The sequence below is a fragment of the Pangasianodon hypophthalmus genome, chromosome 14 (genome assembly GCF_027358585.1).
Source record: "Pangasianodon hypophthalmus isolate fPanHyp1 chromosome 14, fPanHyp1.pri, whole genome shotgun sequence".
NCBI classification, from domain to species: Eukaryota; Metazoa; Chordata; class Actinopteri; order Siluriformes; family Pangasiidae; genus Pangasianodon; species Pangasianodon hypophthalmus.
Genome location: NC_069723.1, coordinates 19,991,055 through 20,004,656, shown reverse-complemented (window position 1 = coordinate 20,004,656; position 13,602 = coordinate 19,991,055). Strand labels below are relative to the sequence as shown.

At 35.1% G+C, this 13,602-nt stretch overlaps 1 protein-coding gene across 2 annotated transcripts in view; it reads right to left on the bottom strand.

The window, feature by feature from the left end:
* b3glcta (beta 3-glucosyltransferase a) overlaps positions 1–13,602 on the bottom strand; it is a 128,067-nt gene that overhangs the window by 48,080 nt on the left and 66,385 nt on the right. For both annotated transcript variants that reach the window (XM_053239497.1, XM_026935148.3), the window contains exons 5-6: positions 413–489; positions 25–136 (exon numbers count right to left, since the gene is read on the bottom strand). In XM_053239497.1, coding sequence (XP_053095472.1) covers positions 25–136; positions 413–489 — 189 coding nt within the window. The remainder of the gene's footprint in view (positions 1–24; positions 137–412; positions 490–13,602) is intronic.

The window sequence follows — 13,602 nt, the reverse complement described above, 5'->3', positions numbered from 1 at the left end:
ATAATTTTAAAAAAGTGCACTTACTTTTCTGCGCTCAAACTTTTTGAGGACGCTGTAAAGTTTCTCCAGTTTTATGTTCGTTTCCTCTTCAAGAAACATAACCCATGAGGAGTTTTTTCCAAAGTGAGAGGAAAAGCTAAAGAAACAAACAGATATGATACACTCATATGCTCTGTTTCGCTAATGATGGTCAGTGTGCCAAGCATAACGTTTCTGTATTATCAGTATCTACTGAGAACTGTTATTAACAAATATTGTGGTATTGATCTGTAAAAGATTCATCGCAGCAGATGGAGTCAGTTGGATCCATGCAGTGTGTTTTTATGATCTGCATCTGCTCATCTGTGTGTATGTGTGTGTGTGTATTTGTGTGTAATGGCCATATGAGCACAGATGGAGTGAGTGTACTTACTAAGGCAGCAGGGGAAGAATGCTCCAGTCTCCCTCGTTTTCAGACAGTGTGTGAAGAAGCAGAATGACTGGAAGGCTCTGAACAGGAAAGAAAGTTAGAAATCTATAATAAAAAACCTGTTTTATAGGTTACGGTTAATATACTTACAGCTTTCACACAGACGACCTATGAAAAAATGTGTTCACCATGTTCTAAATAGACAGATTTAGCTAGTTTGTTAAGTGCTAATGAGCAGTAAAAGTCTTTTCGGATCAGGTAATAAGATATTTATGACTGAAAATGAGGGCCAGTTACTGTAGCAATTTTCTAATATCTTTCTATTGGTTTAAACCCTGATAATCTGATTAGCTAACAATCATCTATTTTCTAACTATGCACAAAGCAGGAGGTCTGAAGAGGCATTTTTAAAAATCCTAATCATATACTACATAAATTATGTTTCTATAATATATATCTTAGGTTAGCAAGCTGAAATAAAGTGTTAAAGATGACTGGGCTTACAGTTACGAAACAATTTTAGTCCCTATCTCAATCCACTCATCTCATATTTAATAGAGCTTGATACCAGCTATACTGGGTATTTTAATATAGAACTGCTGAAAATTATAACACATGCTCTGGGACTTGAGCTTTTTGTAGTGGGCATAACAGAAAGACTAAAGAGTAATGAGAAAAAGTGAGTGTGTCAATAAAAAAAGAGCTTAAAGCAGCGAGTTGTTAACTAGACTTTTGTGCTGCAACAGAGACAGACCTGCTTAGTTCAGATCGCTGTTGGCCATAACGGCATGAGGCGCGATGAAGCGTGTGTGATCCCAGCTACAGCTACTGCACAAACTCATTCAGGAAGCAGGATGGAAGGATGAAAGAACCAAAAGTGCTGCAATGTACCAGTGATCATTTCCTGATGCTTGGGTACTGATAAAATATGTCCTTTAAAAGTTCGGGGAAACTAGCATTTCCAAATGGTTTAGGTCAGAGCTTCTCAAACTTTTTTGCCAGGACAAGATCCAGCATAAAAATCAATTTCCAAGGACCCCCTGATGATCACAGAACAGATTTAATTTAGATGTTAGAGCTTTATATACCTGAACTTTTCAACTTTTCATCCTGCTGTAGATAAAACACTGGGTATCATATTAACAGCACGTCCTGGTTCTATTAAAATTGCAGTTTAATTAAAATTAAAATTATGGTTTTTAGTCATTGAGTTTAAGATTAAACCCTTTCAAGTGACAAGTATTAGGCATAATAACCTAAATACTAGTTGATGGTAGTCTCCACTACTCTCATGTGATTTCTGAGAACATTCAAATGTATGGGTTTAGATTAATATACCATTATTCCATAACATATTAAAGGTACATGTTGCTAATTTAAGGTCCTTTTTCATAAAAATCTTCATAAAAAGTGTCTATATACACACACACACATAAAAATCTTCATAAAAAGTGTCTATATATATATATACACACACACACATATATATATATATATATATATATATATATATATATATATATATATATATATATATATATATATATATATGTATATATATATACACACACACACACACACACACGGGGTGTCCCAAAAGTCTCTATATATAGGGGAAATTAACACCTTTTAGCAAAATGTCTTCTTTCATACTTAGTTTATATTATACATTTTTTTCAGATAGCCTTTAGAATGTCTTTGATAAAAGAAGAACATATAGAAATCATTCTCATGGCTGGATCGGGAAGCTGTGGCAAGGTTGCGTTGGACTTTACATGCAACTACATGCATAACACCAGACGTGCTAACACGAGTTCATCGTGAGTGGGAGAGACGACTCCATGTGTGTTTACAAAGAAATGGCAATCATGTAGAGGATGTTTTGTTAAAAAAAAAAACAAAACAAAAAAAAAAAAAAAACTTACATTTTGGTAAAAAGTGTTAATTTCCCCTATATATAGACACTTTGGGACAACAGTATATGAGACTGCTGGGCCGTGCTATGATATAGTTTAAGAACGGAGTGTGCACCGAGCAACGCAGTGATGATTTCATTATGTCATGCCATTAAATTTCACTTAAAGGTTTGATATCAATTTGTATAATAAGCCATGTGACATAATGTACAACAAAGGGTTTTTTTTTATCCTCTTTTACTATATTTATGTTATTTGTCTTGTGCCAACCCATACACCAGAGCCCCTAAGCTTTAATCACAAGAACAGTTGTGACACCGCTATCAATCTAAGTCCACCTAGACAACCTTAACTGTGTTAAAGTGACTCAAATGGGCATTTGATTACCCAGTATTGACTCTTCTCTCTCTCTATACTGTTTGTATACCAGCAGTGGCATGTGGCCATAGATTATGGTGGGTATGTCTGGTTGACATAAACAATGACATAGCCGTAAAGAAAATTAAGCTGAGAGGCTATCACGCTTGACTTTTTCTATAGGCTACTATCTCGTGAATTTTTCAAATAACCCTGTAATAAACAGTCGAGAGTCAACAACACACACCAGCCATCCATCATGCAGTCAGCCAGCTCATTTTGAGTAGTTTTTGAAGTACTAATGTACTTTTGAAAAGCTAATATTATTAGGGTTGCCAGGTTTCATCAAAATTTCCATCCCAACGACATCTCAAAATCCACACAGAAGTCTTGAAACTAGTCCAAAAAATATCAGCACTGAAAAAGGGAGGCCTTCCTTTTCTCAGCCTTTGCGTGGAAAACAAGGTCACCATGGTACACACGCATTTCTGATGTATCAACATTAGCCACTCCATAATCCCCCATTCCCTCTCCCAATCATTGCAGTACATCTTACAGTACAAATGGTTCTCTTCATCAAAGACAAACTGTCTAAGCTTTATTAGATTTAATTCTGATTGTTTGCTATAAAACAAAAAAATTTAGTGGGTATACAGCATTTTTAAACTGGCTATTAAACTAGATCTGGCAACCCTGTGAACAGCTGATATAAGTGCCTCTGTGGATGTGCTGCCATTTTCTGAGACTTTTGAAAGATTTGTCTTTTAAAAGAAAATCTTATAAAACTAAACACATCAGTGAACTATTACAATGCTACACAGACATGCTAAAGGGCAAGCACAAGGGTTTAAAATCTGCTCTCCATCCTCTATATATTTCATCCATGCCTTCAAAGGGAGGATGACATATAAAAAGAGGTCAGAAAGTCACAGATCTCACTGTGATTTAAGTGTGTGCAGGCTGCTAAACCTGCCACTGAGCTGTGACTCGGGACAACAATAATGAAAAAGATGATGATAATGACTGGGGTCAGTGAGACCTGCTGCTGCCTGGTGTTCACTGGGCAGAACATACCGCTTCAGTGAAGCTCCATCCACCATCATGCGTCAGTAATTAGCACATCAGAGCTAACTGCGCTTTACACACACATGCTCTTACCTGATGGTGCTAACCTGTCTGGCTGACATCACTGGAAATTTAAAAAGGTTCGTAAACGTCCTGAGAGGAGACAAACTGCGGACACTTTGATTCTAAAATTTTGTTTGTATTAGAAGGTCCATCCAAGAGCCAGAAAAAAACAACAGGAAGTGGTAAGGAGCTTATTGGGAGTCATTTACGCTGACATGTTCACGACCTTCCAGCTCCAGTTTCAGTAATGTGACCTTTTTATTGGAAAACCAATAAAAAGCAGCCAGCCAATTGCTTTTTTCTTTTAAACCATCTGCCACAAAGTGTGAAAAGAATTAAAATGTTAGTCACCACTGGCAAAGAGCAAGCAATTCTGTGCTGCAACCCGAGAACCCTGAGCGCTGCCAGACAATAAGGTAGCTCAATGTTCAAAAATATTGGTCAGAAGCCTCCAAACCACATTAGTATGGGAGATTATAGCTCTTTATAGGACTCAAGACTATAATACGCACACACACACACACACAAAAACTGTGTCGACCACAACAAAAGTGCAGTTCTCCTTATTAAATCATTACGAAGCCAACCGAAGTTGTTCACATTTCAGGCAGTAGCTTGAGTAACATCATGGAATATACATAAACTTCAGCTCACAGCATGCTCTAAAGTGTGTTTGTGTCACTGCCAATTAGAATAAATTATCCCAGACATATAAAACACACGGTGTGCCCCTACATATGCCATGGCACCTGTGCAAAATCATTAGCGCCAAGCTGGACTTATAATTGGCCCTAACGGAAATGAGTGTGTTTACAGTAAATTAGGGCTTCCAATTTGAAAACAGGCTTGCTCTCTCTGTCACACACACACACACAAAATAAAAAAACACAGTTAATGAAATTTGTACGGACTTCTAACAATTAACTTGTTTAAATGTGTCCTCTGTGCGTCTGTTTGCTCGGTTGGTTCTGATTAATAGTTAATTGTGTATGTCTGGTCCATTTGGCTCTCACAGCATGCCAGAGACAACTGTATGTGTGTAAAACACACACATACACAAACAGCCAAACACTATTATTAGCCATTAGACTGAAATATGTGCTCCTGTACTTTTGAGGAATAAAAAAATAAACACTATGTATGTATGTGAGGAGGAATTGTTACCACGTGACTGTACGTCTGCAGGTTTTAAACAAAATGATGGTCACAGTCCAAAATCTATGTGTAAAATATATCAGGCAGTATAAGCAGTAGATTTTAATACTTTTTATCTGCTTTATGAGTAATTCTAAAAAGCTTGATGGTTAAGGGTTCAACAAATCAATGCAGTAGGAAAGAAAAATCAATGCACCATGAAAATGACACTTCCAGGCGTCTCGTCTCAACAACCACGCCCCGGAGTGCAGCGCATGGCTGTGATTGGACAGTGATTACATTTCAGTGTGACATGACTGCAGTGCACTGATGAAAGTGAAATGCAATGCAACATAGTAATAAATTCATTTCTATCACAGAGTTAGCGTTTAATTCTTAAAAAGCAATACCCTACTGATTTTACATTCAAGAGAGCAATGTAATGAAGGTTCTGCTCTTCACTGTATAATGCTTTATGCATGTAATAAAAAGCAATACAGTTTGTGTAATGTATTTCACATTTTTTCACTGCTGTGATTGTTTTTTTGCTCTGGTACAGAATCGTCTCCATAGTAGTGGAGCAGTTACATTTAAATAAGTAATTTTGAGCTTATTTAAGTAAGTACAAGTAGTGTTTACTCTATATAAAATAAATGAAATTGAAAGTTTTGCCTTTTTGCTTTTTTTTTTTTTCTGTGGCTGAATCTCAAAGGCTGTGCGATACATGATGTATCGCATGTAGGGTTTGCAACAGCATTATGCTATACCCTATGTAGAGCGCATAAGTAGTGAATAGGAAGTCTTTTGCAATTCAGCCTAACCACATTTAAAAAAAAAACAAAAAAAAAAAAAAAACTGAAGACCATAAATGAAACTAGCATCTTGATGTGAAGCTATTTTGTATTTTGCACAATAGTAATTTTTTTAAGAAGATAAATATTGGAATTACTGATGTGTCTTGTTGAATATGCTCATTTTGTATCATCAGGTTTTGTATCACATCCACATTAAAATACTTATAGTTTAAATTTATCACATCTCATATTGTCATTGCGGTATTCAACACTTATTGAGTCTACCTAAAATATTTTATTAGTTTTAAATTTAAAAGCAAATTATGATTACTGGTTGTATTACTGTTTACTGCTCAGTATAATCATTGAATTTCTGTAGATGTGTGTATGAATTTTACAGTATTGTATACATACATACATACATGCACATTGCGCAATAACAGATTAGAAATTCTGCTCCAATTATTTTAGCGAGGCAGGGTGTGTTTAAACTGTCGGTAAAGCTAGGTTATGCTAGGTAACATTAGCCCAGCTAGGGAGCTATTGCTTTCTACTTGTGGTATTTTGTTATTGTGGTTCTTGTTGTGTAACGTTTCATTTTAGCAGTTTTTTATTGCTTAACTTGAATTTTAACAAGGTCTTATAATGTCATTTTGTACTGTATATTTGTTCTTATGTGGACAGAAATGATTGCATGAATATAAATAGATTTATTAAATTCATTAGTTAGGGTATTTACTTAAATTTATTTAAGATGTATATTTGGCACTAAAAGAGTTCAAACAACAGGATTAGTGTAAAGTGTACTGTAATAATACAGTTATACTCCTGTTAAAATACAGTTTTTCGCTTAGCACTGTCAATTTACAAAGTAAAATTTTTTACAGTGTAGACTGGAACATCAAGTGACATTTAAAAGAAGCAGCTATCTTTATAACTTGTATCATTCTTCCTCTTGAAAAATTATAAACAGAATATCCCGTGTTCCTTCCTATTTACTAGCTGTCTCACATTTGTCTCATTTGTTTTTAGCTTCCTCAGACTTTCCTATTAAACTATATTGCAGTACTGATTTATGGGAATGTGTTTGATCATGCTTCCACAGCAGGCATGGCTCCTTATAGGCCTCAAGTGCACAACAAACACCACACGACAGCTGAGTCCATCACAATTAAAACACGATTTTCCTTTTTAATTCATTACACAAAGTCATTGATAAATTCAGCCCTGAGCCATCTCGCAGCATGGTCAAAACAGGATCTCTAGCAAATGAAACACTCCCAGCTTGTAGAATAAAGTACAGCAAAAGTCATTTGTGCATCTTAACACACATATGAGAAAGCAAACAAACAAAAAAATAGAAATCTAATTTAGCTGTCCTAACTTTCCCATGACTGTGAAATATAGTGTCAATTATAGACTTCATTATGCTGAATGTCTTCCTCTGTGTGAGGTCTGCTTGTAGTTGGTACAGCTGGCTGCTGTCTCGAAATGTTAAACACCAAAGATCCATCACTGAACATGACACGCACTGACACACTTACTGAAACTGTTGTCAATGTAGTTGTGACATGACACAAACAACAAAATTAATGCCTAGCATATTGAAAATATTGCTTTTAATAAATCATATCTGAGACCCATGCATATACAGAGAAATATCCTGTGACAAGTAAGAGGTATTGTTATCATTTTCAGCATCAGTGTTGCCAGATTTGTGCTGTTTTCAGTGAAGAAACTGATCAGCAGCTGCCAAAAGACATTCAAAATATCGTTTTCTTTATAAGAAAGCATTTTGAATGAATAGAGACATTGACATTATTTTATTACTTTAGCAACTCGAAAAAGTGAGTTCATAAAACTGACTACATCCTGTGCATACGTTATGACTGATAACCATGACCTCGATTTAGTATACTGTGTTTTCATTAAACTTGCAGTGCACAATATAATAATAATAATAATAATAATAATAATAATTTATTTTAATGCTTACCATCTTCTCATTCTACATCATTCACATTCATTCGTACATCATATTACATTCGACAGAAAAGAAAAAAGTCTTTTCCTTCTTCAGTGTTCATTTTCTATCCACTGTTTTTTTTTCAAGCTTAAATGCTTGTGTTTAAAGTCAGTGGTCTAGATACTACTGAGACACCTGTCTAAGACATCTCATACTCATACTTACCAAAGAAACAAGTGGAAAAATCAGAGGTAGGACCTACATGCAGGGGATTTGTATGATCTGAATGGAAATCCCAGAAAATCGACCTCAGCATGTGCGTAACCTAACTCTGAATACAAGGAACTTTCCTCGTAAATACTGACATAATTTGAACTTACGTCGCAGACTCTGAATACCGCTCTATACGAATGTTACTTAACACTTGACAGATCCTTACCTGATACACTTAATACTTTTATATGCTGGCTGTTAGATAGTATGTCTTAGTTTTGGGAGATGAAAGGGAAAAAAGATCTTTAAGCCCTAGCAAGCTCAGAGAAATTCAGAACAAGCCTGTTAGGTCTGAGTATTAATAACCCCATGGACACCTTTTATATTCCGCTCAGGTTACATCATTAAGCAATGGAATTTATGGTGTGATTTGAGAGGGTTGTAAAACTAATTTCGTATTCAGCCAAAAGCAGCCCAAAATAACAGAAAATCCCAATTTGGCACAAGACAATAATGCTCTCTGAGAGATTTTTGGCAGTAATGATGCATCAGTGCAGTCTTTATGTCTGACGCTCTCTCCCCCTTCTGGTGAAAACATCAACTTCATCACATCCACATCCATCACACACTCTTCCCATTCCAGTACAGTCCAATCTGGAATAGTACAGACTTCAGACAAACAATAAAAGTGCTTCAAGCTATCTAAATAAGATGTTGTTGTACTGCGTATAATATACAGAGCCATAAAAGTGTTGATTCTGTATAGTAATATTAAAAATAAAAACTAAATTACTATACAGTACATTCATAAAGTACTGTGCATTCAGAGTTATTCAAGGTTTCCATCTTTTTTTTTTTTTTTTTTTTTTTTTTTACACTATTACAGTTTTACTGTTTTGATTAAATCCTTTTTTTCTCATCACTGCAAAACATACTCTATAAAGAAAAAAATAATGTGTTTTCACAGTTTTATAGAAAAAATAATCGAAAGGAAATAACTTATCACAATTAAGTACATTGCCTGGCCAAAGGTATTTGAAAATCCTATATTTTTGTTTAAATGACAAAATAAAGAAAATACTGTAATACATAATTTAAATAATAATAAGTTTAAAAGTCTACATGATGAACAGAAAGTGCACTGAATAATATGAATGTGTTGTGAATTGTGAAATGTTACTTAACTAATTTTGTTGGAACAAGCTAGATCTAATCTAATCTAATCTAATCTAATCAGAAAAGGCCAAAATCTCTAACACTGTAATTAGGTGCTTTAATCTCACCAACATATTTAAGTTTTACAGTTGATGTCGATGAGCCTTTTATCTATAGGCTTAACGGTTTTACTGTTTTTACTCTTGCCTTTAATAAAGAACTCAATTAGAGTCTCATTAGGATGTGAGAGAGAGCAGTTAATAAGTTCCACAAGGATTAATTTTCCTTATTTCACTGCTATTCTTAAAAGGTGTGTCTGTATAAAGCCCCACAGATCACAATGAACTACAGAGCCAAAAAAACAAAAAATCCCCCCAAAACAAGGCATTATTTCCCTCAACCTCTGAGGCAAGTTAAATAAATCTGCAGCTTTAAAGGTCCAGTGACTCTTCCTAGAGCTTCTTCGGTCATGGAGGTGACTAAAAACCCAAAGGCCAATTTGACAGAACTCCAGTGTTTCTATGTGGAAACAGGAGAACCTTCCAGAAGTATGAGCATCTCTGCAGAACTCCGCAAATTAGATTTTTTATGCTAAAATAGTTTCTCAGTAAAAGGGACCTAAAGGACTCAGACAATGTTAAACAAAATGCCATGGTCTGATGACATCAAGACTGAACTCTTAAGCCTGAGTGTTAAGGAGAGAAAGCAGGCACTGCTCATCACCTGGCCAATAGCGCCATGAAGCTGGTTCAGCAAAGCACAGAGTAAACCAGTCTGAGGATTCGTGTAAATCTGGCACAGAGATACCTACAATGTTTGAGTGCATGACAAAGTCAAATGCATCAGAAGTGTTAAATTCATTAACAAAAGACAAAGAGATTTGTCAGAAAGGTCATAACTCGGGGAAGTGAAAACCCGATGAGTCTTAAGACACGTTTTAAAAATAGTCAGTGTGTGATAAACAGACAGAAAGGAAGAAAAGGCTTGCTCAACTAGACCATGAAGGTTAGGTGGAGGGAAAGTGAGCAAGGCAGAAAGAAGATTTACCACCACACTGAGGTGGGTAAGAATGGAGAAGGTCAAAAGGACAGGAGGGAGTGAGATTATTGAGGGCTTTATAAATGAAAAAGAGGAATGTGTTCTTTCAGAGAGAGCCATGAAAGATTGTGCCAGGAGTCGCTTGTCAGGAGAATAAAATAAATGCTGATGGTAAAACTGGTTTTTATGGTCTTTCTAATAGCTGCATCACTTTTATAAAATCATAAATATGTTTTGACATTAACAGAGTAAATATTATAGTATAAAAAGTATAAGTATAAAAAAGCATTAAATCATTATATAAAAAACACGCTTTTCTGAAACTTAGGCACGTTATTTACGTGTACAATATTATTTTTTTCATTTATGGATGTTTTCTATTTATTCATGCCAGATATTTTTAATTTATTTTATTTTATTTTATTTTTATCTCATTGTATTGTATTGTATTGTATTGTATTCCTTTGTATTTTGATCTTTCCACCCACAGAACCCATCTTATTAATGTCATTACTATCTGGTTGACATTATTTATAGACATAATATCAGTAACAAAATGAAAAAAATGCTGGCTTTGCTTCATGGATCAAACTTAAAGAACCATGAGGTTACAATATGTTTAGTATAATTAAGTATGCTTTGTATTATCTTTATTATAGTTTAAAAAAAAGCCAAAACTTTAACTTACATTTATGTTTAACAGTGATAAATAAGTATTTATGTGCATTATTACTCAGTTTTTATCCTTATAAAAGCATAAATCATCAAGCCATGCACTCGTACACGTACATACTAACTCGTCTCACTTGACAGTTCTGTAAAATAAAATGAAGCCCCATGGTTTCTTGTAGTTAGTTCCATATTATTCAACATATAGCCTTTTGCATTTACATTACAGTAATGACATACTGTGTACTTTTCCCTGGGAATCCTGGATGCTTCACCATTTGCCTAATTTACATAAAATCAATATTTGAATTTTTGATGTGTATTTATGGTCCTGATTTAGCTTTTTTCACTGCAGTTATCACAGCTTGATGGTGCACAGTATTGCATTGCACATACAACTGCACATATATGCACTTTATACCACTTACAGTTCACAAGATTTTTTGCCATCTATCTTTTACATCTTTTATATATTTTATATATTTTTTTCTATTTCTATGTAAGTAAATTCGGTTTTTATGTTAATTCTGTTTTATGTCACTGGACAGTCGTAAAAAGCATTTCACTGCATGTCATACTGTGTTTGTGTGTGTGTGATCAATAAAATTTGATTTGATTTTTAAAATCTCAAAAGTGTTACCCATAACTTCAAATTTATATCTTACCCCTAGCAAGTTCAACACAATGAAAATCCACTGGCAAAAATGTACAGGTTGTAGATACTCCGCAGAAAAAAAAATTGTTTTATTTTATGGAACGTATACAGTTAAAATATACAAAATTAAATTCATATTCGTTTACAGCAGAGGCGGGACATTGCTTCCTTCCCCAGGCTAACGCTGACATCTTGTGGCAGCATGTAAGCAGTGAACGTGTAGTCAAAGAGCTCCTGCAGTACACAGATGCAAACTGATGAATTTCAAACAGCTGGATGGATCGACAGCAAAAAACAATCATGTCTCTTTCATGTAAAAACAATAACAGTGTCGATCGATCACAGAAATGTTGGATTATAGTCTTCCGAACGCTTCTGCACACTCCTGCAAGCCCAGCTGTGCTCCTGCCTGTCCAGCGTTCTGTGCAGTTTAGTCGTTTTCTACGCTAACACATCGATTTGGCCCATCAGCTCATGACCATGCTTAGCGGGTGTGTTAAAGCAGCGAAATCACCAAACTGTGATGTACAGGAGCACAGATGTAGATCCCTGACTGAGATAAACAAGTGCAGGTTATAAAATGGGTTCATCAGAACTGTCTGTTAAACGCTCACCAGCCACTTTAATAGGAACACCTGTTTTTTTATAATCTTCGACTGTCCAGTTTTGGTGAATCTGTGCCACGTGTAGCCTCAGATTCCTGTTCTTGGCTGACAGGAGAGGAACCTGACGTGGTCTTCTTCTGCTGTAGCCCATCCTCCTCAATGTTTAATGTAGTTTACATTCTGTTCATCATGGTGGTAAAGAGTGGATATATGAGTCACAGTACACTTCCTGTCAGCTCAAACATCTGGCCATTCTTCACTGACCTCTCTCATTAACAAGGCGTTTCTGCCTGCACAGCTGCTGCTCACGGGATGTTTTTTTTTTTTCTTTGCACCATTTTGTATGAACTCTAGAGACTGTTCTGAGTGAAAATGGAGGAGACTTGAAGTGAGGAGATTTTCACTCATTAATAATCTGCAATTTGATTATTTCAGTTTCTACTAGTTCTATTATTTCAGTTTCTGAAATAATCAAACCACATCATCTGTCCCCAACAGCCCTGTCATGGTCAAAGTCACTGAAATCACATTTTATCCCCCATCCTGATGTTTGATGTGAACATTAACTGAAGCTCTGCATGGTTTTACTGCTGTCACATGAAGAGCTCATCAGATAATTAAATGAGCAGCGGTACAGGTCTTCCTATTAAACTGGCTAGTGAGTGTATCTAGCTGTGTATTATATTAATAATATAAACTTGTTTTTTCTCAAAATCTGTTTTGAAATTTGAAATTTTAATTCAGTTACTAGAAATGTGCATTCCAGTAACTATTTAAAAGCTTCTTAAAGAGGAATTTCAAACTGTTGAAATTGTTGGATTTATGATAGATTATATACTGAAAATGGCATTAAATTAACATGTAATTTTTGGAAAAAAAAAATCTGAATATATGGATATCAGCAAACAGCTGGCACAGATTTACTGCGAAAAAAAAAAAATATAAAAAAAAAATATGCTACTCACTTGCCGTAAGCATTGAAAAAAAACATTTTCTGACATTTATTTTGATTCAGACTTATACATTTACAGGAATAACAGGCTTATCATATGCCATGTGAAAGAAAGGCTGATTTTTGTCGATCTAAAATGAGATAATGATGTCTAATAAAGCTATTTTGTGCCTCTGTTGCCTGAATAATTATGATAAATAAACATGATTTCGACAGTGCACAACATAATTATGATTATCATTCCAGCTATTTTCATGCAGCTCTATTAGACAAAGTGAAGTGTGTGGTTTCCTAAAAAACAGTTAATTACTCAGAATGTTGGCCGCTCAGGTGTAACGATTCATTTACGACCCATCACAGATGGGAAAAACACAAACGGCTAGGTGTATACTTATTTATAATTCATCACACAGAGTAGCTTACGAGGTTATAATGCACAAAACTAATCATCACAAGTCCCCAACCTCATTAAACTTTTTTTGGTAGGCTAATATGTGGCTAATGTATTGTATTAGCTAGAGGACATGGTCTAATTATGTATATGGAGGGGCAGGAATCGGATTCATCCTTATATTTTAGGTCTTTTAGGTCTGATTAAGCTCACTCTTAAC